Here is a 26,332-nt window from a genome sequence, read left to right on the forward strand (position 1 = left end):
CCCCACCCCTGTCATAAAGAGATGAAACGTTTAGAACCTGGGGAAGAGTGTTTCAATGATGCTGAGAGGCTTTTTAGTTTCTCTGGAGCAAAACACTGAAAGATGAATCAATAAGAAAGGTAGTAAAACACCGGAAATGCAGTCTGCAGGGTGTCAACATCGTGAGGTGACATTGTGGAGCCAGTTTTGAACCAGTCAGCAGGAAACCCCCTGATCTGATCGTGAATTACTGAAGCTCCTCCATGCATGAGTCCACATGTCGTGTTCGTGTGAGTGACAGTGAGATCTCACCGTTCATCGTGACGGACAGACTGTGATGGCGGTGACATCCAGGAGACAGCTCGTGTGGTTCATCCCTCAGTCGCTTCACTTCCCTCGGAGCTCAGTCTCGGCCGCGCACCGGGCCCATGCTGCCGCCGTGGCCGAGCTGCACCCACCCTGGCGCGGCGTGTGGGACCGGATCTCCCTCGGTGAACGCAGAGGCCTGCCGGGTGAGGAGGAGTGTGTCACAGTGTGGGATGAAGCCGCCGGAGAGAGCGCGGAGAGCCGCTGAACTTCATGACTGTGACTCAGGCTGATGGTTCAGATCCAGCGGAGAGTGTGTGTGAGGTGAGGAGCTGCGGACACACACACACACACCAGCTGATCGCAGGTTAGAGCCTGAAACACAGAGAAACACAGAGAAGCGGACACTGAGCTGTGTCAGGGTCACATGACCAAACACACTGATGTCATATGACACCTGCGGCCTGACGGGAGTTGTAGTCTTCCTGTGTACTAGAGGTTCGGGACTACAGTTTTATTAAATGAGTAAAGATGTCAAACTGTCATACAAAACAAGCGAGGGACAATTGTTAACAAATGTTTAGAAGTAATAAAGACGAAAGATTTTTTTTACAGCAGTTATAATACAATTCATGCAGTGATATTTAAATTAAATAAAAAATATACACAATAATGCAACAAGAATACATGATAATTTTACATATTTATGATACATATTATTAATTTACTATATATACACACATATATATATATATATATATATGTGCGAAAGCAGGAAGAAGAATAGTCTATATAATCTGCCCCTCTTTCATAAGACAACTAATTAAAGTAGCTGCAGGCCAACACAGCCCCTCACATCCCTCTATTAGTTAGAATTCATTACATACCATTCAAAGAAGCTCGCTAAATGATTTACCTGACACAACAAACACACAGAACAAAACTTAATTAACACAATTCAATGTATTTCCTCAACAAACTGGCTTTAATTGATTTTTTTAAACGTCTTTGTTTCAGATTCTTTGGTTTCTTTGTTGAGATTGTTTCATAAACTGATTCCTTTCACTGCAATGCAACGTTCCATCAATTTGTTTTTGAATCTTGTTATTTAAATCATTATTTTTATCATAATTATTATTATTATTGATAATGTTCTTATACAGTTGTTTTTTTGCCAAAATCAATCGGTTATAAATCACTGAGCAGGACTGCGTTATTGCAAAAGTGAATGAACAGGTTCCAAGCATTCAAATAATTAAGTAGATTTAGTTCATCTTTTCACTGGATTGGCTAAAATCCAGTGATCCCATCTGTATTTCTTTATCATAATATAAAATGAGAAGACAGAATATTTGATTTAGATTGTCTGACCCTTCTTATTACAAATACTGTGTGCTACTCTTGCTTTAATATCAGCACCTCTGCTTCTGAGGCCTCCTTCAGATGCTCAACATCACCTCAGGCTACCTCTACAGTCCACCAGGTTTATACAGCTGATGCCCTTTTATTAGAGGATCATAAACAGACCAGTTCATTTTGACAAGTTGCTGAACAACGTTTGGACAAGTTGAGGCTGTAATTTTATTTTTTTAAGATGAGGTGGTTTTGATTGTTTACAAAATCTATTGATTTAAGTCACATACTGTTATAAATGGATGAGGTCAAAAATGCTTAATCAGCCTTTGCAAAAGAAGTAGATTTATTTGACCGGCTGTTGCTGAGGAGGTAGAGCGGGGCGTCCACTAATCAGAAGGTCAGTGGTTCAATCCCCTGTTCTTCCATTCCTTGTGACTGTCGTAGGGCAAGACACTGAGCCGCTGTGTGTGTGTGTGAGATTGATTTATGATAGAGTGCTGCACTGTCTGCATGTGTGTGTAAACAGGTGAAGCACTTTGAGTGGTCATCAAGACTAGAAAAGATCCATTTAACATTTATTTGTTTTCCTCTGAGATCTCAGTTTGGAACACGCACCCTCCAGCACGATTAGTGACATCACAAATATTTCAACAACCAGTGATGTTAACATTTCCACAAAGATTCATAATACATAATACAATCAATAGAGATAATGACATTTTAATTTACATTTATACATCAAATAAATAAGCAGAAACTTTTCAAAGTCTGTGAATCAACCAAACACGACTAAAAACAACAGATTAGAAAGCTGTGGTGTCTGAATCAGAGTAACATTGTGCAAAGTTTTCCTTTTATCAGTGAGATAAGAACATGTGGGTCTTATCTACACACGACTTTACTGCTGTATAATCATTACTGGAGCAAAAACAGAAACATTTTCAGCAGAAGAAACAGACGAACAAATGAAACAAACATAAAGTTCATTGTCTCTTTGACCAGGATGGATGAGCTCATATTGACAGTGTCTCTCTCTCGAGTTGTTTAGGTGATGAGGAGATGGTGTTGTCATATATAGTGGCGAGCCCCACGTCTGTGTTCCTGCTGCTCTTCCTGAAAGAGTTCCTGAAGCGGCTGGACATGCGCCTCACCGCCCGGCCGAGGCTCCGGTTTCTCAGCTTGGTCATGCCCACGTCGTCCTCCAGCTCCTCCGGCGGCACCTCGATGTTGCCAGAGTACCAGAACACCCACCAGATCAGGCTAAGGAAGATGACGATGGCCCCGGCGTAGATGAACAGGTCGTGGATCACCAGGCCTCCGAACACCCCCACCATCATGATGAACACGCCGAGTATGTCGTGGGCCACGGCGAACCAGAAAGAGCACTTGCAGCGACCGACTCCTTCGTAGCTATTCTCAGTGACGGGCTCGACCTGGACAGATGTTGACATGGTGGCAGTGGAGGTCCTCCAAACCAAAATCCAGATGTGGGAGCAGGTCTGAAGCAGCAGGTGCAGGACAGTGAGGTGTGCGTGATTGTACTTGACAGAAACACATGAAACAACCTCCTGTGACTCTGGTCAAAGTACAATGTACACAAGCGGTTATCAGCACCAGCTCTGCGACTTCATTGAACGTTTCTAGGTTGCGTCATCAGTGACAATAACAGTGTTACAACTTTCACATCAAGGGGTCATTCCCATCTTCTGAACGGTTCATCCTGGGGGCTTGAACCATTACCGCCACTGCTTCTTCTTCAGTATAGGGACCCACACCAGGCTCATCATGACAAACATCAGCCCGATGGTCACGCAGGCTGAGGCCACAGAGCGGGAGGCCTCAGTCACCCCCGACAATTGCAGCAGACATCAGAGATTCCAACACCACACAATGAGTTTGTGGATGTATAGCACCACATATAGGCTTTGGAAATTAAGTCTTTCCAGTTTCATCCAATGTTGCCTCGTTCCCCTTTTGTCTAAGAATCTTTAACACATGAACAATAGAAATATCTGCCACTTAACATCCACAGCTCCCTCAAATTTCTTCAATCCTTCATGAGCTCAGTCCCATCTTCGTGTGCGGTTCAGGCCCCCAGGCAGAACCCTTTCCGCCTCTGCTTCTCCTTCAATACGGGGATCCACACCAGGCCCATCACTACGAACATCAGCCCGATGGTCACGCAGGCTGAGGCCACGGAGCGGGAGGCTTCAGTCACCCCCGTCGACTGGAGCAGGAAGAGGAGTCCACCTGCAGCAGACATCAGAGATCCCATCACCATCACTATGATGGGCTTGTGGAGGTAGGACCACCCCAGGGCCTGAGCGGAGCCTGAGTGAGGGTCCGGACAGAGGCTTTGAGACATATCTGGATATGAACTTCCTCCAGTTAATTCCATGGTTGTTTTCTAAAGTCCCCGGTCTTTAACACATGAATAATAAAAATACCAGCCACTCAACGTTCATAAATGTCTTCTTTACTTCCGTCTTGAGCCGTCGTGTTTGCTCAGTCCTGATCAGGAGCTCGATCATCTATACAATCAACAACGTGCCTGCATGATGCGTCTTCTGTTCTCCTGTGAACACCTTGTAATCCCAGATGGTTCACCACACCCACACAGCAGAGGATGAATAGACAGACCCAGCCCACCTGTTGACAACAATGTCATCACCCCTGATCGGCCCGCCACCACTCACCTAGCTACATTATACCTCATACTCAGTGTACAAATGTAGGAAAACTGTTAGTAATCCTGCAGTTTTTCAGCACAGAGAGCATTTAGGTTTGTCATTTTCAGGACGTGCTTGTTAGTTAATAGAATTATTGGATCAAGTAGCAGGCAGCAGCTGCAGAGTCCCATCAACAATAGACATGTCACCTGATACAGCAGCAGATATACATGCACAGCTCTGCCGTGAACAAACACTTCTCCGGGCTCATGCATGATACCACGCACAAAAGATGAACAAACAGTTACATGTTGTACAACAAACATACAGCAGAAAGGTCCATATGAACAGTGATCTCATGATAAAAATACAACCACAATTATGTAATTGTTCTAATGAATTAATTAACCACTTTATCCAGAAATAATATTAAATTGTAAAAAAAGAAGCTCATTTCAATACACTGTAATTTCTGTGTGTAGTATAAATATTGAATTCTTCATCATATTAGGGCTACAACTAATGATTATTTAAGATATCAACTAATCACAGTATTTTTTTTATCACTGAATTCATTGTTTGGGTTATGAAACTTTTAAAATGTTTTTTTCAAATGCTCAGTTTGCAAGATGATAAGGTGACAAAACTCCGGTCTGCATTTAAATAGATAGAAACAGAAAATATCCCATTTGATTTATCCCAAAATACCTGCAGCGATCACTAGTTTGTGAAAAAATTTTTAGACAATGGACCAGCAGCTGCAGCTCTAAATGATTAGAAAAAGCAAAAGGAGGGAAACAAAATCCTAAGATTTGACACAGGTCGAGCGGGTCTCCCCGGTGCGATCCAAACCCCAGCTTGAATAGTTTAATGTGCAATGTTGTTGTCTAACCTACTGCTGAAGTATTTTCTTTCTACTTTTGCAAAAGCTTTGAATCCCAATGTTTACAACTTCTTTACACTTTAACCCAGGGAATGTGTTATCAAGCAGTTGGTGACTGTTGTATGTCGACATCACAAAATAATAAACTCCTATCTGACCCTATAATGCAATTAAGACATAAAATACTCCATGTCTTGATTCCATTATTCTGAGCATGACCTTGTTCAGGTCAAGGTGATCAGACAATGCAGTTTACATGACAAGTGTCTCATTGAGACTTTTGAATTGATCTGGTTAATTTCGGGGTATTGTCGTTGTCTGCAGCACTTCTCACTCGGTGCTGCCACGCAAAAGCCAAAATGAATTTGGTTGCCCTTGCTTTACTTGCAGTAGATGTTGTGAAAAGTTCATCTTCACAAGCAATTCAAGTGTCACTGATTGAGCAAAAAGAGGAAGGGTGGAGCTGAAAGAGCTAAAGAGTGAAATCACTCCAAGCTGATGCTGCAACTGATTGGCTCAGTTATCTCCGTCTGCACCACGCCATGACCCACTGTTACAAAAACACAACACAGCCAAAGATCGTTTAAGATACCAAACTTTATAATCTGCTTCATTCGAGCACAAAGAGAAAAAGACTACATATAGACCATTCTCTGAATCATCGACTCCTGTGTAACTGTGTCAAACGTCCGTGTTGTGAGGGTAATGTACAAAAACATGCTCTGCTGCGACTCATTTCACTTTAAGCCCTTTTCTTTTCACTTTGCCGCTCGTCTTCTTGGGTTTGCCTTGTGCTTTTCTTCCTTTCTTCACAGCAGCAGGTTTGGGAGCTTTCCCCAGCTGCTGCTTTTTCAGCGGCTTCTACGGCAGAAGAAAAGAGCAGGTTGTTCATCAGTTATAACATTCAAAAGTTCATGTTTTTTAACTCCAGCACCTGAACAATACTGACCTCCAGTTTAGGCTTCTTTGTTGGTGTTTCTATGGGAACCAGCTGTGGGATTTCCTCCTCCTCCTTCCCCTCTGTGGTCGCATCTGTTTGCTTTGTGTCACCTTGCTGTTTTTTCTTTGCATGCCTTTTAGCCTTTCCTCTCTGACATTCACAAACACACGCTGGTTAATTTTTCTCTCGTTTCAGCTCTGGCACAAGACGGAGATTTGAGGATAAACTTGTTCTCACCTTTTTCTTCGGAGTCTCAGCATCTTTCTCTGCCTGCTGCAGCACGCTGATGTGTTTGAGGTCTGAGGTAAAGATGGGCAGCGCCACTGACGATTGACTTTTTAAGTGGATGATCTTCATCACCGGTCCTTTCTGCAAAAGCAATAAGAGAATAAGTCATTAACCAACACTTTGTTTTGAGCTGCCATTTTGAAAGAGTTTTGCAGTTTGTCCAGCGCCATCTTTGTTTTTTGAAACCAGAACTACCATATTTGGGAGAGCCAGAGGGTGGAGCCTGACTGAGAGCTCAAGTACCCTGCACCTCAACCTACACCCACTGGACGGCACTAGCTCATCTATTGGACTCTAAACAGGACTATATTTACAAATTGAACATCATGCAGTTGTGAATAAGACTTGAAACTCCTGATTGAGATCATACAGTCCAACAGCAGGAGGTGGGTCATTTTCTCAACATATAGAAACCCTCTGCTGGTCATTCGAGAGAATACAGATTGGTTTCACTTTCCCCACAGGTAAAGACAGCAGGAGTCTTTCCCACAGCCAAACTGGTCAGATATCACTTCCATGTTGGTTTTTTTTTTTTTTTTTTAAAGAATCAGTATTGACAGGATAGAATTGTATTGTTGAGAAAGGACTATAACACATGGAGACATAAACAATCAAGACGTACCTCAACATATTGAAGTGTGGAATATTAACATATTTAAAGACTATTTAAAGATTTAAAGATGACTAATTTTGAGTCCTTTACTGAAGCTGAATAATATACATCCAACTGCCTTGACCGACCCGATGAAAACAAAGGACAGCTCTCTGGGTGAACAGACTCACCATCCGGATTTTGGCCATTATTGTTTGGACGGCAGTCTCGATGTTTTCTGTCACCTCATCTGCAGTCATGCTGGAGTGACCAACACGAGCCATACTGGAACACAGGACAGCAGCATGGTTAAACTGGGACATTTGAAAAGTGAATATGTAAACAGCACTTGCAAATAAGATGCAGTTATTTTCCTATCTGATGTGAGCTCGAGATGAAATATTGTGTATCAAAGTTGTAGAGATGGGCTCCACAGGAAGAGGAAGACCATCTGGATTTACGTTGAGTCTCTGTGGCACCAGCATGACCCGTATCAAACACTGAACAGAATCGACAGGGTTGCTGTGAGGTGCTGCGGATTCTCCTGCAGGACGACACACTGACACATCCTTCAGAACAGAAACTCTGGTTTGCTTCCTTGTAGAAGCGACACTGAGGTTAAGCGATCACATAAAGCTGATCGCACACTGAGCTGAAAAAGCAGGAGAGCACGACTCACCAGCAGCTGCCTTTGTTGGTCACCTTCAGATAGGTGCCCTGGATGACGCTCTGGATGTCTCTGGCCAGATGTTTGCTTTGCAGGTTCACACACAGTGGCTCTCTGGTAGACACGTGAACAGAGGAAGAATTTAGGACCTGAAGCTACAGAACAAGCTCATCCAGACAAAACATTAAATGTGCATGAAATACCTCAGTTTAGTACAAAATGTAATAGTACAACAAGGACAAGAATAATGTGGCTTGAACCAGGACAGTGTGTTTGTTTACTTCACAACTGGTCAACACTACACTGCCAAAACAAAACAACTTCTGTGGGTGACCCTTCACAATAAAAGTCCTAAACAGATCCACTGCTTTTGATGACAGGAAACAAATTCACTGACCAACCTTTCACAATAAGTCAACAAAATGAAATAGCTTACATAAATTACTTTTAAACGGCCAAACGTTACACCATAAAACTGGATATAGTTGATGATAATAAATATTTTAGTTAATCAGCTATTGATTAGCAACATATCGCTTGTTGGAGCTCTTACTTTTTCCTCTGGTAGAAATGTTTTCCGAGGTGAGACGGCAGCAGGCGGCGGATGCGATCGTCAGACAGAAACATGTCGAAGTTTCCTAACAGACGGCGCTTAGCTTCGAATGGTTTGTACTCTGTCTTCAGGACCTTGTAGGGGATGATCTGCCATAGATACAGAGACACACATGATAAATATGAACAGGAGGTTTTAATGTAGACCAATGCTCTGCATGCAAAAATTATGAACTGCTTTTAGATCTGGTATTAACATCCATCCAGAGTGATTCCATCAGAAGCGGTCAGCTCTCATGTGTGAACAAACCAACTACGTCTGAGATCTGGTCACTCAAACCACAGTGGTCTGGGATGCAAGGGGCCACAGCCTTTTTGCTGGGTGAACATTAATGCATCCTGGGCCACATATGAAAGCAGGACCGCCTACTCAGCTGACATACTCCCTGCAACAGTTTCACAATCAATCAAATGTATTTTCACGCCTCTCAGTGGACATACGTTGATCTGTTTGAGGCCATCACCACAATATTAACACTGACCACCTCATTCAATTTCTATTTTTTTTTTCAAATAGGTGATATAGTAGATCTGCACCTCCTTGATTCATTCAGCCCCTCCTGACTGTGCTTGTGCCAACACACACAGTCACTGGGACAGGTGTGTAGAAAACAACATCATTTGATACTTACGAATACAGATGACGCACGTGATTATTTGCATAGAGAGCAGGGAAGTGAGATCCTGTCATAAGTGGTCTCAGGAGACATATTCAGGACACTCTGATCACTCAGGACAGATGTTAACACCAGGTATGGACAGTGTGGTCAGCAGCTGTCCACTGCTCCATAAGGACTCTGACGGGTGAATACCTCAGTTATGTTTTTAACGCCTCTCTCCTCCAACAGCCGCTTATAAAACCTCTGTGTCTGCTCTGAGGTCATGTTGGGCTCATCTCTGGTGAAGAGGCAGACCTCCTCCGAGTCAGTGCGTTGACCATGGGGCAAAGGACTGAGGGCGAAAAGAGAGGAAACGTCAGCACCCGTGATAACAACAAGTACACAGGGAAGCACGGGTCAGGCCCCGGGGTCCTGAGATCCGGGACTCACATGCGGATGGTCTGCGCCACTTTGGGGATCGTCCAGAGGGTGAAGAGCAGGCTGATGTGCTGGGTGTCGTCCAGCAGCAGAGAGTCTTTGGTGGACTTTGTTTGGAGGAATGCCTGCAGAGCCTGAACGGCCTTTTTCACCTGAGCACAGACACATGACCTCCGGAGTTAGAAAGAGAAACACACGATACAAAGCTCAGCAACAAAACTCCAGCCTCCTGCTCCTCGTTCTGGGAATTAGCTTTGAGGCTAAAGCAGTCACGAAACAAGTCGGCTAATGCTAACTAGCGAATGGCTGCGGTCGACTCGTGACTAAATAATTCATCGCAATTATCTGAAACTTGATTTATCGTCATGTTTTGTATCATGAGTTTGAAAAAAGTGCGTAAAAAGAGTTTTTACCTGAGTCCGGTCTAACGCTACTTCGGGTTTGTCAGCCATGCTGCCTGCTTCACGTGTGAGTCCCTGTCGCGCATGCGCAATGCCGACGCGCAACGTCACACAATTCAAAACAAACTTTATTTGTAGTGAACATTCTTACAGAGCCCCCTCTGATGATAAATGGTATTTAAATATTAAGACTATTAAATGCAATAACAAACATTTATAATATTCATACAGAAAGTTGATTATTCTACATTTTAAGAAGAAAACTAATAAATATAATTATTATAAATAATGTAGAATCCAGAATTTTGACAGGTTTAGTTTATAACTATCCTCTCACTCCATTTTTGGACTCAGATGGAAGATCATATTTCAGGTAAATGTATTCTTGATGAGAAGAGTGAAGAAATGTCATCACATATTTTGGACACAGTGACAGTGGAGTTGACTTTAATCCAGAAAGACAGATTCCACAGTGCATGATAAAACAATGACCCCATTCTTACTTAATAAGTGACAAAACTATTCAATTATACAATGACCACCTCAGCGAAAATGTATACACCCCCCCCATTGATAATCCTGTAAATAAAATTATTATTCATTTATTATTTTTTATATATTTGTGTTTGCTTTAACTTTTTCTGGTTGTGTTTTAGACAAAGGACACATCCGCCTTGTTTGTACATTGCACAACTAATAAAGTTTAAAGAGAATTGTAGCAAACATCCTTGGAAAATGTTGTCCACTGTTGAAAACTTTTAGTTAAATATAAAATGATGGGTCACTGCTCTTAAATTGAATATCGGTGGTTGACAAATTCAACATCAATGTAAAGAATTCAGAAAAATGTTGACATTTTTTTATGATTATTACTATTCCCAATAAAATGTCGGGATAAAAACAAACAAATACACCTTTCCATTGCAGGTTGATCTTTATTTTCGGTTCATGTTATGTAACAGCTGCGTGTGTCTGTTTGTATGAGTGTGTTTATCCTCGGTTCATCAGAGTTGGGTGTGTGAGCTCAATCCAATTAAACCATCACATGTGGAGAGAGACCAAACTAAAACATTTTGGAAGAGCAATCCTTAAAACCAAATAAAACCTCCATCAGATTCTTAATCCCACTCTTTTAAAAAGGGAGATGCACTTTGCAAATTAGAATTATAGGCTAATTCTGCTCTTTTCCACAATATGAAATAATTCTGTAGTTTAGGACTGTTCTTCTTCCCCAAACCCATTAACACTGCATCCATCTCCATTCTAAAAACAAATGGTGTGGCCAGCCGACAGCACGGTTAGCCATGGGAGTACAGAAGGGGGACGTGTAGCTACATTAGTGGCATAGCTGAGCTCTCAATATGAGAAAGCTGACACACTGGACTTGGTCTCTCGTTTCATATTGTTCATCATCATAAAAACTGATTCAGTCCTGTTTTCTTCATTAGACAAATTTTTTTATTCTCCTTCTTCACTCCTTGTCCTCTTCAGCATAGTTGTGTATAAAGAGAGAGTGGCTGTTTAGGTTGGCTCTAGCAGCGTTTCTCCTCTGGTAACGAGTGGAAGAACTCCATGCAGGCTGCCGTCGATGCATTTAGTCCTTTTCTGGCACCAGTTTCAGCACTTTGCCGATGGCGATAGTTTTGCCTGGAGAAATATATGAATGAACAGAGGAATGACACTGAGATACAAGACTTATTGTGCATTTTTTCCCCCCAGAACTTGAAGTGTCTCTGTTGTAACATGCATGTCCTTATATAAACCAGCTGTAAAAATATTTTAAGGGTCTTTCAAAACTACAGACAGAAACTCTCAAGGTGTCTTAAGCTGCTTTCAGACATGAACTAAAAATGTCCTGAAATTTGGGTCCAGACATTTTTCCAGAGTTTGCCTTTCACATATGAAGGACAGAGCAGGAGCTTGTCTGGGTCATACATGTTCACAACAAGAGGATAATGTCAGGAACATTCAGGTGAGGGGTGGCGCCTGGATAGAGCATGGAGGATCAGGACATGACGTAAAGCGTCAAGATTTGGCATCTTTATGTCATTCGACATGTAAGGCTCCTCTGTTTCATCCTGAGATATTTGAATTGGTTTTTTTCAGATTTGCGTCTGTTCTCACATTGGCTCACACAAACATCGGCCAGATATTTTACAAGTGGCAGGAAGTAACTGACTGTGGGCTCTCACACTCCTCCGGAAAATTTCAGAAAAATCTCTGGACTTCAGTTCAGGCCTGAAAGCAGCTTTTTATACACACCCACAGTGTCCTTACCTTCATCTCTCAGCGTGAATCGTCCCATTTGAGGGAAGTCTTTGAAGGTTTCTAAGCAGATGACCCCTGCTGCCCGGAGCCTGGCGATACAAACCTGGTCCTGCTTTACGAAGCGTGGTCGTGTTTTGCTTTTCTCTCCAGTTTTCTTGTCCACCAGGCAGATTAAGGCCTGTGGTCGAGATTTAAAGAGTTGAAACCAAAGTCCATTCAGGTCAAAGATCCATGGCGAGACTACAAATTACAAATGAATGCTGCAGCAACAGTTTAGAAAAGAGATCAGTGACTTACTGTGATTTGCACTTCTTCAATGCAGGTGTGGATGTGAAGTACTGCATTGTAACCAGGACAAATGATTGATTTGTGTTCAATGATGACAATCTGAAATAAAAAGGAGCTAATCAGCAACATACAAAAATAATTTTTAAATCATAGCTCACAATCAGTAAAAAATGATCCAACAGTGATTTAACAGGACATACTGTGAGAAAAATGCAATAATTACGCAAATAAATAAATAAAAATTCCAAAGTTAAGTCTAAAACCAAAACCCTCAAAGTACCAGTAAAATGTGTCCTTTGATAAACTGATTAGTAAGTGCCAGAGGCCACACGGGTCAGAGAATTAGAGACAAAATATTTCAGAGCCTTATTCTTAACATGTTCCGAACATACACTGTAAATAAAGATGGAGGACAGGTCTTCACTTTTGACATCAAATGGAGCCAGAGTCTGTGCAGTAGTGATTGAGGATTGGATCCGTGATATTAATATGTGTCACAGATTGCAAGTCTGAGTTTAAGTATCAAATAACTAATTAAAACCAAACACACCAGAAAAAAGAACTGTTGAACAAACATCAGTGCGATAATAACGACCTAAAATGATAGTAACCATCTTTGTGAAAAAATCTATTTAAGGTATTCTTTGACTTTTTAGTTTGGTCATGGCTGGGTTTATGACCTTTAATGCAGCCAGCCACCAGAGGGCAGTCAAGGTGATTTGGCTTCAAGTTTAGGGAGCCGTCATGTCTTCCTTTATATTCAGTCTGTGGTTCCGACTAGCTTCTTTGCTCTGAGCACTAGACAATAAACCAAATCACATAAATGCTCCACATCAAACAGGCTGCTGAATAATTTCCTGCTGCAGAGGCTGTTTATAAGCATCTGTCTTCACAACCATTCCGCCCACAATGACCCCCCCCACCCAAACTGTTAGTATCTGTTGCTATGCCAACATGCAGTGAGGTGGATTAGATTAAATACAGGAGAATTTAGTTCATCTGTTGGCATCATATTGGATAAATGAGAATTAATCGGCCTGTGTCTCTGCCTGCAGCCTCGTCCTTTGATTTGAATCCTAACTGACGACTAATGACTGTGAAAACCAGATGTACAATGAGAGCTGCAGCGTGTGGAGACTTTGGTCGTCTGGTTTTTACCTGTGCATCGAAGGTGCGACCAGAGTGGCAGAGGTTGTCGGGACTACAGAGAATAAACCCAGGCAGGATTTCTTCTTCCTCGATGCCTTTCAGCCTCAACTTCAGATTCTCCCCTGGAGTTGCATCGTCCGTCTCCACATCATCGCTTAGCAGGCTCAGTACCTCCACTGTATGCTGCACACACACACACACACACAGGTGTTAGTTTGCAGTGTACGTGGCTTGTGTTAGAAATGGAACAGAATTCTTTAGGTGGATAAACAGTATGTTCTCTAGGCTGTATCCCCTTCAATGGATGAATGAGGTTAATCATGTAAGTGATCTCTTTATTTGTCCCATATGAAGACGGAGTAAAGTCACACAGAGGATATCTCACCCTGTTTGGCATCATGACCAGCTGCTGGGCTTTACTGATGGTTCCAGACTCCAGCTTCCCAAGGATCACCGTGCCCATATCCTGCACACACACACACACAAATACATCAGAGCAGATCTAAATCAACAATCACCTTAACTTGTGGAAGTCAGTCAGTAGGGATGTCACGATATGAAATGTTGGTGCCATGATTATTGTCAGAGGAAATAACACTGTTTCATGTCACTACCAGTTGGTAATTCTTAGTCATGTAACTGCTACATAAGGCTCTTAGGCAAATACAACGAGGAGCATTTAAACAAGAAAAAGACAAGATGGTGAGGAGAAAAAGATTATATCTGAAGAAAGGAAAGAGCCAGTGAGTAATGATGTCAGGACAACTGACACATCCAAAATAACCTGATCCACTTACAGAATGCGTTTAATGGCTCCCAGCATCTACACAGAGACAAAACACCAAAACACTGGATTGTCTAAAAGAGGAATGACTGCAGAGAGCGTGTGAGCGAGCGTGTGTGTGTGTGTGTGTATGTGTCAGTGAGCATGTTTCAAAAGCAGAAAGAATATGACAAACTATAGAAGGAGTTAGGACATTTTTTTGGCAAATTGAAGAAAAACCAGAATACATTTTACGCCAACTTATCTGCTGAGGACACTGCAGAGAGACAATCTGTCAGAGATTTTTATTTTTTTCTCACTTCAACCCTTCCTGCTGCTCACCTTGTACTTGTCAACGATTGGTAGTCTGACTGCCCCATCACTGGATCTGGTGAAGTTTGGCAAACTGTCCAGGTGGGGAATAAATGGCAAACCCCTGGAACAGAAAAAAAGAAAAGACCAGAGTTATAAAAACTCCACTAACTCACCTTTTACTTCAGTGATTATCTATTTATTTTATTATGATTTATTTCTGTCTCTCCTCAGTACTGTGTCCTCTGCTTGACTCTTATTTCAGTGTACACTGGCATTGGGGTTCTTCAATACCTGTTTCTTTAAATTACTATATTTTATTTTTAATATTTCACACAGCTGAGTATAAAGTCTGCAGACTTATACAGCATACTGTACTACCATTGAAAAGCATTCACAGGGACGACTTACGTGTACCAGGGGCATTCAGGTACAGGGTCCTTGAGGTTGGAACCTGTGAGTCCAGAACAAGGCATAAAGTGGATGTCCTTCTTGGGGTTGAAGCCCACCTTCTTCAGAAATGGCACCAGCTTCTCCTTACACTCCTCATACCTGGGAGAAGTTCACAAAAATGTTCAATTATTCAATATATTAAACAAAAGTATGGGATCCGCCATCATCTGTAAATTCGACTATTTTACTGTCAAAAATATTTTCTATGTTTAATGCAGAACTGACACTGTCAAACACAAATCTACGTCATCCAGACCCTGTTCACCTTTCCAGGCTCCAGTTGACAGTGGGGTCATCCATCTTGTTAACCAGGACAATGAGATGTTTGACTCCTGCCGTTTTAGCCAGCATGGCATGTTCCCGTGTCTGTCCACCCTTCTCAAAGCCGGTCTCAAACTCCCCCTTCCTCGCAGAAATGACCTGATGCAAACCAATGAGGCGGAAGAAGCAGTTCCACCATTTAGTGACAAACATTAGACGAAATATCTGTTTCTTTAAATCTTCATCATGCAAACTAGTAAATAAGGATTTCTTTCTTTTACAATTACACACTGTATACACAAAATGTTGAACTTCACAAGAATATCAATCGGTATGTACACCATTTAATCTCTGTGTGTGAGGTTTAGGGATAGTTAGTTCGTTCATCTCACCAGGACTGCAAGGTCAGCTTGCGACGCTCCCCCGATCATGTTGGGGACAAAGCTTTTGTGTCCGGGGGCATCGAGGATGGTGAAATGTTTTTTCTCAGTCTCAAAATAAGCTCTGCCAACCTCCACCGTCTTCCCTTTGTCTCTCTCCTCCTGGTTTGTGTCCAGAGCCCACGACAGGTACCTGTATTTATTATATTTCAAAAACTGTATCATATATCATACTGTGCCTCTTCCATGTTTGCTTGTCATCTTATTTCACAGTGATTCGATTCTGAATGGCTTGAAAGAAAGCCAAACTAAATCAAACATGGCAGGTTAAATTCAGGAGGCTATCCCAACATATTTCAAGCAATTTTATGAGCATTCATTTACACATATTCAACATAAATACGAGCAGGAGAAAATAAAAAGTCATGTTGTTTCAGCCAACTGTTTTTATGGAAAACGAATCATTAGCTGTTATACCTGTCTGCTGTCTAAATCTCAGAAAAAATTCTTCTTTCTCACCATGTCTCCCTGTTCTTCTCTTTCGCTTCTCTTTCATATTTTTCCAGGGTTCGCTTCTCCACCATTCCAGTTAAGTACCTGACAAGGGGGACACACAACAGTGGAAACTTCATACAAGTGAAGGCATATTTATTCTGGATGTCATTGTTGGAGCCCAAGCCTCAACTGAAAAGTAGTTTCGAGCAAGAGGCAACCTTCTGATCTGTGGCTGACAGCCACAGTAGCGTAGATGTTCTGAAAACTACACAGCAAACAATTACGCAATATATACATATATACTAGGGATGTTTATTATTAACTGTAACTGTAGAGTTTTGATCAGTTAAAAAAAGTTAGAAAATAATCAACAAAAAAATGGAACAGGTAAAACTATTTGATGCAATTGTAGAAACTTGTGTCTGAAAGTAGTTTTAATACATGGGGCTAATTGAACAACAGTGAAGAGAAATTTAAGTACTTACTACCTAGATAACTGAGATGTAACTGAAAATATGATTACTCACATTATCTGTCCTCCAATAGTTGATTTGCCGGCATCTGACACAAAATAAAAGAAATGATTATTATATTTTATGGTGAAAAAACATTCCGTAATCTTCCTCAGATAAAATAATAAACATAAACGTGAGACACACCTACGTGACCAATGAAGACCACATTAACATGCTCTTTCTTGGGGGCATCTGGTGGAGCCGGAGCCATTTTGGGTATGGGCATCTCCTCCTCTTCTTCTTCCATCATCTCCTCGTCCTCTTTCCTTGTGGCGCCTTCCTCGCACGCTCCTTCCGTCCCCAGGTCGTCCGGTCCTCCGCCACCTCCTCCCGGCTCCTCCTTCTGCTCCCACGTCTCTTCCTCCGTGGTCATGTCTGCCTCCGTGCCTCCATTCTCCACCGGAGCTGGAACCATACACATTGAGAAAACCTAAAAAAACTGATTTCCTCTGTGATGTTTGGATGCCAAGAGACAACTCACAGCTTGGAGGGGGAGGAACGTAATATACTTTTTAGCTGGACTGAAAACTTGCAGACGGACCATGAGTGGCTGTTGACTGATTTGAAATCCTGGACTTTGTTCAAGCAGCAAGATTTCTGCCAGTTTCATCTTCTTACCACATTTCAATAATTTCACTACATTTCCAAAAGGATTTGGAATGAGATCCCTTCTATGTTACTTTTAACTGTTATTATTGGTAATTGTTGGTATTTATGTGGACTATTATTCCATTATCATTGTTTCTTAATAACTGGTAGAGATGTTCCAATATCATTTTCACTTCTGGCACCTGGCCTTTGAGTGTAAACAGAAACAGAGTACTGATCTGATACCAGTGTACTTAAAAAACAACAACTTATATAACTTATTTTAAAATATATTTGCTGCGAACAAACTTGTATGTTATGGTTCTTCAAATACTTCAGGAGATTACTAGTGTTGTAACTGGCAACACTGGTGTCACCTATCAAAACTGGAGTCTTGGATACCGCACATGTCGCTGTGGGACATTCCAGCACGAAATGCCATCAAATTGCTGACATTTCTTCTAGCTCTGGTTAATGATACACTACACCACCTGCTGCACGACTACAACTGGAGCCGACTTGTTGATTATTAAGTTGGCGTGCAATTTACTGAGACACTGGCTGGACTGAAAATTGCAGTGTTATCTAGTGGAAACTGATATATTTTAAATATGTGAGATTTACATTTGCATACTACTTTTTGGCAGTATAAGAGGCATTTCCAATACTAGTATCAGAATATCTGTAATACGGAAACTGCTGTAAAAGTTCTACTTGGGCTCAAGAAAACTATTGTCGGACATTTTGAATTTCACAGTTTAAATGAAATTACTGGAACTTCAACATCCAACCTGGCAAACTAAAAGATGCTTTTACTGTCACATCAAATGCCTGTGCCTGTTTGCTTTCCACCCCTAAGCTGCACAAATAATGACACAGGTATTTGATTTCCAGGTGCACCAACCTCTACTGCTGCTGTAACTTTAATATGTAATACATTTTATATTAAAGCATATGTTTATAAATTAATTTTCCTTCACAGATAACTGAATAAGTGTTACACCGCTTCACTGTATATTGTCTAATAGTCATTTCTTCTTGTTCACAATATTCAGCCAAGCAAACAAATAGATCTAAATCTAACAAACAAAAAACTGTAACATGAGTAAACTGGAATCTGCTGAGGCCGGCAGACGAAGCAGGTTTCTGTGGTAACACCAAAATAAGCATCCAATTTCCGTAACTAAGAAATTATACAGCCCAGCAGTCACGCACAAAGCCCATTTTCTTCTCAAGCTTCGTTGTTTATAATCAGTCGGTGAGAAATTGCTACAGGCAACATTTGTGCCCCGACTTTGACAACAGCCTTATCGTAATGTAATGAAACATTTATTTTTGGAGAAATGACAGATGTGAGTATTAGAAGATAACAGTGAACACATATACAGGGAATATTTGTCTAAACCACGGACACTGTCTGTCACTGACTCTGTCACCAGAACTCCTAGATGCATATGATAATTTTGTTTGTGTCTCTCACGCTGCTACAGTGATCAATCATACTTTAAACAAAAACAGCCAGTCGTCTTAACCCGAGTGGAGATGCTCAGAATGGTGGGGTGGGCATTTAAATGAGCTTGACTCAGCAGAATTTAAATCTAGTCAGCAGAAAGGGACATGCACATCCCTCTGACATACAGCAGGTCAGTGCCTTGGACATGCAGCACTTGACAAACAGTGTGTGCCAATGAGGTGTCTATTTTGGGCACGGACAAGTGGGGTTGCATCATGTTGAAAACGTGGGCCTGTGCACATGGGTGTACCAGTCATGAAGCGTAATGTAATGAAACATTTATTTTTGGAGAAATGACAGATGTGAGTATTAGAAGATAACAGTGAACACATATACAGGGAATATTTGTCTAAACCACGGACACTGTCTGTCACTGACTCTGTCACCAGAACTCCTAGATGCATATGATAATTTTGTTTGTGTCTCTCACGCTGCTACAGTGATCAATCATACTTTAAACAAAAACAGCCAGTCGTCTTAACCCGAGTGGAGATGCTCAGAATGGTGGGGTGGGCATTTAAATGAGCTTGACTCAGCAGAATTTAAATCTAGTCAGCAGAAAGGGACATGCACATCCCTCTGACATACAGCAGGTCAGTGCCTTGGACATGCAGCACTTGACAAACAGTGTGTGCCAATGAGGTGTCTATTTTGGGCACGGACAAGTGGGGTTGCATCATGTTGAAAACGTGGGCCTGTGCACATGGGTGTACCAGTCATGAAGCGTTCTGAATGTGCTTCAGTAAATTATACAGAGATAATTTTAATATAAGGAGAATTAAATGTTAGAGTGAACGCTTTCCCAGACTGCACTCTGGCTGCAGTTCAATGTACAGATCTGAGGTTATAACCAAACACTGGGATGTGGTAGAAACCTGCCTGATCCGTGCATTAATAACCTGAACACGCAGCGCCTGGAGCAAAGTGTGGATGCATACCGGCTGTCTCCGCCACCTCCATGCTGGCCACTGGATCAGGGGCACCTTAGAGGAGAGAAGACAAAGCGTGTCAAAACTTTCATTAATATTTATAAGACATGGGTGGACACGTCTGATGCTTTGTTGTGACTGTTCCCGTGTAATGCACCAGCCACTGCACGGCTACAACACATGAGTGACACCGGGGCCGACCTGTTGATGAGTTAGTGGATGTGTGATTACTGAGGCACTGGCGGACAGGAAGGCTAACTTAGCGAGGTTAGCAAGCGAGTTAAGCTAACTTCGGGCTAAGTGTCTGGCGTTCACTTACCGTCTGCGACTGGCATTTCCACGGCGCTGCTTTGGAGGAAGCTCGGCACGAACACCGGGGCGTTCACGTTGGGGACGAACGGCTTGGCGTTGACGTTGAGGGCGGCGAAGGCGCCCGGGAGCTCCGCCGCCGCGGCAGCAGCCGGGGCCTCGGCATCCTCCTCTAGCTCCCACGAATCCGGGGCTGTGTCTCTCGGGTCCATGGCTCCTTTCTCCGGAGTTGACAAGCTCCCCGGCAGCGACAGAGGTGTGTGGTGTGTGTGACTCGGTTAAAACGCGTGTACTTTCCGGTGTTTCAGACTCTCAGTGACACGTTTGGAGAAGTCCCCATCGCTTTGTTAAGCCGCGCTCCAGCGAGCATATGGATCCTGTAGCCCGACGTGAAGTGGTGTACAGCCGCTGAAGAGTCCCGCAAACACCGCTAGAGGCCAGCACCGGACTCCTGCTGACTGGAGCCCACGATCATGATCACGTTTCTCTCACTGTCTGCAGGTTAACTCACTTTCATGTGGATACACCAATAAAAAAACATAACACACTGCTGGCTTCATTTCTCCTTTATGTCAACACCTCTGAAACACATTATAAAAACACTATAAATACAATAAATACCATAGAAAGTTGTGTACAGTGAACGTTTTTTTAAAAACTCAATAAATAAATTAATTACAAGAAAATGGTAGGAACTGGAACTGTGCTAACTCGTGTGTCTCCTTCACACTGATGTCACTCTTTGGCATCAGTGACTCCTCCAGCGGAGATGGCAAACGTGGCCTCGTTCTCAGGCATGTCAGGACTGCAGCAAATCACAGGAGAGAAGAAGTCACCAAACCTTAAATTCAATTTCAGCCTAAATGTTTTCATCGATCAAATTAAAGAACATTTGGGGTTTGTTATCAATCTTTTGGGATTTTACACAGTGTCTCTAAAAAACCATGTACAGTCAGTTAGTAATGGGTCAACATGTTCCCCAATACATCCTATTATCTCACTAGTGTTTTAAGATACATTTTCATATCTTATTTCTACATGTACACATATGTTGTTGAAGAGGTGTGAAATATTCATTTAGGACTATACATTAGGACTAGCCTGCATCTACTTAAGCAAACTACTTGTTATTATTATTTCCTCCATCAAGGAGATTTTGTTTTCAGCCTTGTGTTTGTTTGTCAGCAGGATTACGCAAAAAACACTGAAAGGATTTAAAAGGATTTAACCATGATGAAATTAATCAGGCATATTTAGTGAACTGATATCTCTGAGTGTGTGAGATTTGGTGCATCTTGACTGAATTTAAGGGGACTATTGGGCCTTGGCCCAGTTATACAGGTTATAAGTGTTGCATTTTATTAGATGCAAAAATAAGAGCTTAGTATCAGCAGTTGTCTGCCCTGGTTCCTAATTAACAGCATCAGCCTTTAATAAACCCATTGTGGACCACTATTTAGGACCCACAAAAAACAATGTTAGACCACGGTCCATACACCTTCAAGACAATTTGGGAAAAAAACTATGGTCTTATGCCATAGACCTTGTTTTGACATCGAATCTGTTTCACATCACATGTCAATACTAACCTAGTATTTCAGAAATCTTTAAGAGAGAAAAATTACACATTTCTTTGTTAAATAATAACTACTACCATGTTCACTGAATTAAAAATAGTAATAACAAATATACTGCTAAAATATTGTCAATATTAGAAATTAGTGCAATAGAAAGTCAACACACCCTTTTTAGAATTGAGAAAAACAAAACAATACTTTATAATATTTTTTCACACAATAGAATTCCACTAAATCTGGTAACTACCTGTCAAATATTTTGGCAATCCTCATCTCTCCTCGTCCCTTTCTCAAGCTAATCCGCGTGGTGGAGGCGTGGGCCAGGATGTGTCCACCGATTGGCTTCTTGGGATCAGCTTGAAACCTTAAAAAGGGAAGAAATTAAAATTTTCTCAACAGTGTTGCTCCAAATGTTATGGCAAATTTCACGAAACACAAAACAATTTAGAAGAGAATGAGCGAATTTGCCATGTCTTACGTCATTCCTGCTCCAGGATCGGCTGTCATTTGGTTGGTGATGAACACGGCTACATTGTACTCTAAGGTAAACATTTAAGAAAGCCCTTACAATAATTATAAGAGGCATGACTTGTATATTATATTCACATTTGGATCTGTATGTAGAAAAGTAGCTGTGGTTGTTACATGTGAACAGCACTCTCTCACACCTTCAGATATCTTCTGCAGCCTGGAGAGCATCTGCGCTAGTTTCTGCTGCCGCTCAGCCAGTTCTCCTCGACCAGAGAAATCTACTCTGAACAGAGCCATGATTGAGTCGATGATCTGGCAACAGGGAGGAAAAGAAAAAAGGAGACTCAGGCTGAAAGCGGGGAAGGAATCCTACTTTGTGATCTTTAACGCTTTGCCATATTCCCTTGAAAACGAAGCAAAAATGTTTATTCTGAACCTCCAACTACTGCAGTGAGTAAACCCAAAGAATTATGTGACAACATTCTTTTACAGTTTACTCACCAACAGTTTAAACACTCCTCCCTCCTCATGGAATTTAGCTGCAACAAAGTCCAACAACTCCATCTGGTGTTCACCTGAGGAGAGAGCTCAAAAACTTAGAACAAAAACAAGTGATACAGCAAAATATTACAACCTCACCAGGCGATAGTGTTTAACACAAACTGCTTTTGCACACCACAGATGTGGTGTAAATGTTGTGTACTGTATATTCGCACTGGTGTAGGCTCGGGCATAAAGCACGTTGTCCAGCACAGCCTCATGGTCCACGTTAAACCTGTCGGCGATGTCTTTCAGTCTGTCTGGACGACTGAAACCACACAGGTACAAGTCAAGGACAATGTCAAATAAGTGAAAGCATGGTAACATTGTTATACTCATAAAAGAAATATAGTTATTTCATGTTCTAAATTACTTCTTACTGAATCAAGAAATATAAAACATGTTCATATGTAATTGTATGTTTTATCTGAGATTCAGTAAATTTGCAATTAAACCATCATCTACAATGAATGTAGAGTGTGGTATGGTTTCTCATACTTGTGTTAGTAGCAGGGGGTATTTGGTTTCACAGCACTGCACATTCACAAACCACTTCCCATGAAACCAACAAACAAACAATAGAGCGACACCTTGCAAACAGTCCACACCATCAGACAGTAATAACACTGACAGGAAATATTGACTATTTGTTAAGAGCTGGGTTAGTGGCAGTAGCTATGGCTACTAAACCTCTACCAAAGTGCATTCTGTTGCATCTTGTTGACCTATACCTGTGTCCTGATGGCATTATGTTAAAGTAAGTTCATGTACTATTGAGGCTCCAATGTGAGTAATGGCCTATTCTTTTGGCAGCAGTGTGGGTCATAAGTGTTAGTTTTGTCCGGTTTGTTACGGAGACCATATGTAATAAACAGGTGGAGCAGTAAAGCAGGATGGGTTTGATGATGCTGTTGTACAACAGAGGGAGAAGGTATTTGAAGCGGTCAACCATATCAACTGCTTCATTTTTGTGAGGATACAAGGTGTGCTCTGTGTCAATGAAGATGACTTTCCCGCCTGAGTAGGAATCCTCGCCTGGCAGCTGAGCAGTGACTGGAAAAACACACCACAGATTCTGTTTTATGCAATTAATATAATTTGTACAGAGTTGTTTTATTAAGCACTTTGGAGCAGACATTTTGAAAAGGGATGATTGATTACTCACCACAAAGTGTGTGAGACATCTGGGTTTTCCCTGTGCGGAACTCTGCATGAAGAAAAAGAGTTTTGAGCCAAATTCTGCAAAGTGAAAGATAATTATGAATGTACACAGTATATTCAACAATAACAAATAAATCTCCTCACCTCCAAAAGCCTCTGTGATCGCCATGCTCTCTACACCTCCACCCAAAAGCTTACTGCAAAGAGAACAGATATATGTTGTGAGAGGTGATTCAGGTTTTTTTTTTTAAATAAGCGAACTTAGTTTTTATTTGTATCCACACAGAGTATCTGCTGTTAAACCTCAACCATTCAACCTGTCAAATAGATGTAACATTACAAATAAAACTTGCAAAAACATCCTTTTGTGTTTCTGCTGAAGTCAAGTAATTTCCCCCTTAGTATCGCCAAATTTCAGTGATCACTGATGTCCCCAGGGATGATAACAAATCAATAAAATTTGCAGAAACCACTATAATTCCCATCTGATAAAAATGCTAACAGACAAATGGTCAGCATTAATACAGCATCTTTCCCGTTTTATTGACCACTCACGGCCCTTTAGAGTATAAGTCACATTCACACATTCATACAGCACTACTTTATGCAGTGCTTTTTCTATCACATGACATTCACACACTGTCGACAGCTTTCAGGGGGAATTTGGGGTTCAATAGCTTGTCCAGGGACACTTAGGAATGCAGACTGGAGATCAAACCACCAACCTTCCGGTAGTAATAATATACAAGCTGTTGGTGTGAATCCTAGAGTCTACATGTCAAGAGAAAATCTTAACTCAAACTCCTGGCTCCCAGTCGTGATGTTGAACACCTGCTTCCTCTTGGCACTGTACTCAAAGGCTGTCTGGAAACCAACACTCTGTAATGTTTAGAGAATCGTATATACATAAAAAATGTTTTATAGGTTTTTTTTTATTTCTTTATCTTGTCCCCCCCCTTGTTGTTGTTGTTGAAGAATGCACATTGGAAAATCCCATCTCACCAGCATTTTCCCTGCAGCTTCCTTGATTTTTTCCACTTTCGCCTCTGACAGGCCCTTGATGTTGCACAGAGCCTTGCGCGTCGTCATCTGGATTCCCTTCACAGTGCAGATACCCACTGACTTCAGCTTTTTGATGTCTGCCATATTCTGAGGTCAAACAAGGGGAGAGGACAGAGAGAGTTGCTCAGATAAATGACAGAGGATCTGATGAGTATGTTTAGGTGCTGCTGTTGACTCACAATCCCATGTTTCTGTAGGAGGTCAAGGTCTTGGAAGAAAGACTCCTGTTCAGAGAAAAACAAAATCAAGTGAGGTAAGGGCTGAGGTATACTGTAATCAAAGAAGCTTTATCTTTACAGACAGCGGTACCATAACTTACTTAATGTACAATATGATTTATTTTAAATGTCACACTGTTTTGTTCTGTACCTAAATTACTGCTTTGAATAGAAACTGTAGCATACATTATTTATAAGTGTATCTTTGTATAGTTCTGGAGGTTTGCATAATTTGATTGATTATTTTGTTGTTGGATAAAGGTATATATAAGCATGTGCTTCTGCCTCAGCCTTTTCAGTCAATATATGATGTAAAGTCTGTTTAGACTTTGTTCACATTGTCTATATTCACTGTACTTGTGCAATGTTTGATGATGACTGATCAAAAAACTCAATCAATAAATCAATCGATATCTGGCCCTGACTTCAGCTCTTTTCAGACAGGCTCGTAATCAACACCGACATCAGCTTATTCATATTAGTAACACTGTCGCTGTAAGGGGTGTTCTAGCTTCTTATTTGTGGACAGCTGTTAGTTAGCAAATACCAGCTAAATAAAAAGATAAGCTATCTCACCTCCTCATCCTGGAAACCAGAGTCATCTTCAACAACCTGATCCTGTGCAGCCTTCATGTTCACTGTTGTGTCTTTAAGGCTAAAGACGAAGTAGGTTTTACAGATTTAGTAACTGGGGGCAAAGATATTTAACCAATTAGCATTAGCACACTAAGCTAACCTCTGAAAGCTAAATAGACTAACTAGCACACTGCTTCTGTATTTCAGCTGCTCAGAAAATCAATTCGAGTAAAAGTATTAACTTTCAACAATAGCAGGTTGGAACTTGTGAGCGGGAAAACAACAATAATAATAGAAGTTCAACTTTTAGCTTCGCTGCTTCTTCCTGTGGCACCTGGCGGGAAAGTCTCAGTCAAGACGCATTCAAGTGCAGCAGGATATATACAGGCTGAACGAGTGTAAACATAGTCTAATGTGACTTTCAAAACCCGGCAGTAATGTCGTACTTTTTGGCTCTTAATAATATAACACACCATAAAATGATTGATAACATGATTAAAAATGCCAGTAAGTCACTGCTCTGAGCTACAGGCAGCAAGCTCCTATTACAACTCCAAGAACCATAGCTGCTGGAAAACAGTAAAGGCACCACTGGGCACTGGAGTATCTGTACATACTTATATTTGTGACATACATATATACAGTACTTGTATATATTCTCTTTCACTGGCTCTGATACAAATGTTGAACACTTTTCTATGCATATGTTAATTACGTATTATTAAATTAGTAGTATTATATAATTATTGTTGGACTATGTTGCTTAAAAGTGAA

The 26,332-nt window shown here is 41.4% G+C and overlaps 5 protein-coding genes, 1 long non-coding RNA gene and 1 other non-coding gene across 10 annotated transcripts in view; 1 reads left to right on the forward strand and 6 right to left on the reverse strand.

Annotated features, from left to right (window-relative positions):
- The window catches only part of snx29 (sorting nexin 29), a 130,702-nt gene extending 129,944 nt beyond the window's left edge, over nucleotides 1–758 (reverse strand). The window contains exon 1 of one of the 2 annotated variants that reach the window (XM_069517184.1): nucleotides 292–733. In XM_069517184.1, the coding sequence (XP_069373285.1) occupies nucleotides 292–298 (7 nt within the window). In that variant the 5' untranslated portion in view covers nucleotides 299–733. Of the gene's footprint in view, nucleotides 1–291 lie in introns of both variants that reach the window. The other variant, XM_069517185.1, reaches the window with a different exon arrangement.
- LOC138405997 (uncharacterized) lies at nucleotides 222–6,959 on the forward strand. The gene is made up of 2 exons (XR_011239670.1): nucleotides 222–609; nucleotides 6,329–6,959. It is a non-coding gene; the product is annotated as an uncharacterized lncRNA (long non-coding RNA).
- On the reverse strand, nucleotides 2,529–4,090 carry LOC109627021 (transmembrane protein 238-like). Its single transcript, XM_020083338.2, has one exon. The coding sequence runs from the start codon at nucleotides 3,090–3,092 to the stop codon at nucleotides 2,655–2,657; it is 438 nt and encodes a 145-aa protein (XP_019938897.2). The 5' UTR covers nucleotides 3,093–4,090; the 3' UTR covers nucleotides 2,529–2,654.
- rsl1d1 (ribosomal L1 domain containing 1) lies at nucleotides 5,773–9,886 on the reverse strand. Its single transcript, XM_020082915.2, has 9 exons — nucleotides 9,743–9,886; nucleotides 9,342–9,481; nucleotides 9,105–9,243; nucleotides 8,234–8,382; nucleotides 7,693–7,794; nucleotides 7,205–7,298; nucleotides 6,371–6,502; nucleotides 6,143–6,283; nucleotides 5,773–6,054 (listed from the first exon to the last, which is right to left on the reverse strand). Exons 1-9 carry the CDS (start codon nucleotides 9,779–9,781, stop codon nucleotides 5,926–5,928), a joined length of 1,065 nt encoding a protein of 354 aa, XP_019938474.1. The 5' UTR covers nucleotides 9,782–9,886; the 3' UTR covers nucleotides 5,773–5,925.
- Nucleotides 7,416–7,546, reverse strand: LOC138406218 (small nucleolar RNA SNORA55). The gene has a single exon (XR_011239798.1). It is a non-coding gene; the product is annotated as a small nucleolar RNA SNORA55 (small nucleolar RNA).
- A 759-nt stretch (nucleotides 9,887–10,645) lies between the features above and the next one.
- On the reverse strand, nucleotides 10,646–20,495 carry gspt1 (G1 to S phase transition 1). Of its 2 annotated transcripts, none has more exons than XM_069517024.1 (14): nucleotides 19,964–20,495; nucleotides 19,654–19,698; nucleotides 16,759–17,019; nucleotides 16,627–16,660; nucleotides 16,124–16,201; nucleotides 15,617–15,797; nucleotides 15,229–15,383; nucleotides 14,922–15,062; nucleotides 14,541–14,634; nucleotides 13,821–13,901; nucleotides 13,445–13,618; nucleotides 12,296–12,385; nucleotides 12,008–12,176; nucleotides 10,646–11,377 (listed from the first exon to the last, which is right to left on the reverse strand). In XM_069517024.1, the coding sequence occupies exons 1-14, from the start codon at nucleotides 20,163–20,165 to the stop codon at nucleotides 11,325–11,327; spliced, it is 1,758 nt and encodes a 585-aa protein (XP_069373125.1). In that variant the 5' UTR covers nucleotides 20,166–20,495; the 3' UTR covers nucleotides 10,646–11,324. The 2 variants fall into 2 exon arrangements, with proteins under 2 accessions (XP_069373125.1, XP_069373124.1); XM_069517023.1 differs by having other exon boundaries at nucleotides 19,615–19,698.
- A 9-nt stretch (nucleotides 20,496–20,504) lies between these two features.
- dmc1 (DNA meiotic recombinase 1) lies at nucleotides 20,505–25,926 on the reverse strand. Of its 2 annotated transcripts, none has more exons than XM_020083346.2 (14): nucleotides 25,863–25,926; nucleotides 25,559–25,637; nucleotides 24,944–24,988; nucleotides 24,705–24,851; nucleotides 24,499–24,581; nucleotides 23,847–23,899; nucleotides 23,707–23,748; nucleotides 23,522–23,594; nucleotides 22,718–22,809; nucleotides 22,503–22,576; nucleotides 22,199–22,313; nucleotides 22,009–22,069; nucleotides 21,778–21,894; nucleotides 20,505–20,758 (listed from the first exon to the last, which is right to left on the reverse strand). In XM_020083346.2, exons 2-14 carry the CDS (start codon nucleotides 25,613–25,615, stop codon nucleotides 20,689–20,691), a joined length of 1,029 nt encoding a protein of 342 aa, XP_019938905.1. In that variant the 5' UTR covers nucleotides 25,616–25,637; nucleotides 25,863–25,926; the 3' UTR covers nucleotides 20,505–20,688. The 2 variants fall into 2 exon arrangements, with proteins under 2 accessions (XP_019938905.1, XP_069373126.1); XM_069517025.1 differs by having other exon boundaries at nucleotides 25,742–25,920.
- Between the last annotated feature and the right edge of the window lie 406 nt (nucleotides 25,927–26,332).

Source organism: Paralichthys olivaceus, chromosome 21 (assembly GCF_024713975.1).
Source record: "Paralichthys olivaceus isolate ysfri-2021 chromosome 21, ASM2471397v2, whole genome shotgun sequence".
In the NCBI taxonomy this organism is placed as follows: domain Eukaryota; kingdom Metazoa; phylum Chordata; class Actinopteri; order Pleuronectiformes; family Paralichthyidae; genus Paralichthys; species Paralichthys olivaceus.

What these genes read in the sequence shown, in the direction of transcription:
- LOC109627021 (XM_020083338.2), bottom strand. Translation starts at nt 3,092, where the DNA reads ATGTCAACATCTGTCCAGGTCGAGCCCGTCACTGAGAATAGCTACGAA.
- rsl1d1 (XM_020082915.2), bottom strand. Translation starts at nt 9,781, where the DNA reads ATGGCTGACAAACCCGAAGTAGCGTTAGACCGGACTCAG. An exon ending in CATTTCTACCAGAGGAAAAA is followed by an intron (nt 7,795 to 8,233) that starts GTAAGAGCTCCA and finishes CGTGTCTACCAG; the next exon opens with AGAGCCACTGTGTGTGAACC. An exon ending in CTGAGACTCCGAAGAAAAAG is followed by an intron (nt 6,284 to 6,370) that starts GTGAGAACAAGT and finishes TGTGAATGTCAG; the next exon opens with AGAGGAAAGGCTAAAAGGCA.
- gspt1 (XM_069517023.1), bottom strand. Translation starts at nt 20,165, where the DNA reads ATGGACCCGAGAGACACAGCCCCGGATTCGTGGGAGCTAGAGGAGGAT. An exon ending in ACTATTGGAGGACAGATAAT is followed by an intron (nt 16,202 to 16,626) that starts GTGAGTAATCAT and finishes CCCCCTTGTCAG; the next exon opens with GTACTTAACTGGAATGGTGG. An exon ending in CAATCGTTGACAAGTACAAG is followed by an intron (nt 13,902 to 14,540) that starts GTGAGCAGCAGG and finishes GTGTGTGTGCAG; the next exon opens with GATATGGGCACGGTGATCCT.
- dmc1 (XM_020083346.2), bottom strand. Translation starts at nt 25,615, where the DNA reads ATGAAGGCTGCACAGGATCAGGTTGTTGAAGATGACTCTGGTTTCCAG. An exon ending in CTGGTTTCCAGGATGAGGAG is followed by an intron (nt 24,989 to 25,558) that starts GTGAGATAGCTT and finishes TTCTCTGAACAG; the next exon opens with GAGTCTTTCTTCCAAGACCT. An exon ending in ATTGCCAAAATATTTGACAG is followed by an intron (nt 20,759 to 21,777) that starts GTAGTTACCAGA and finishes GATTTGCTGCAG; the next exon opens with TCCTGACATGCCTGAGAACG.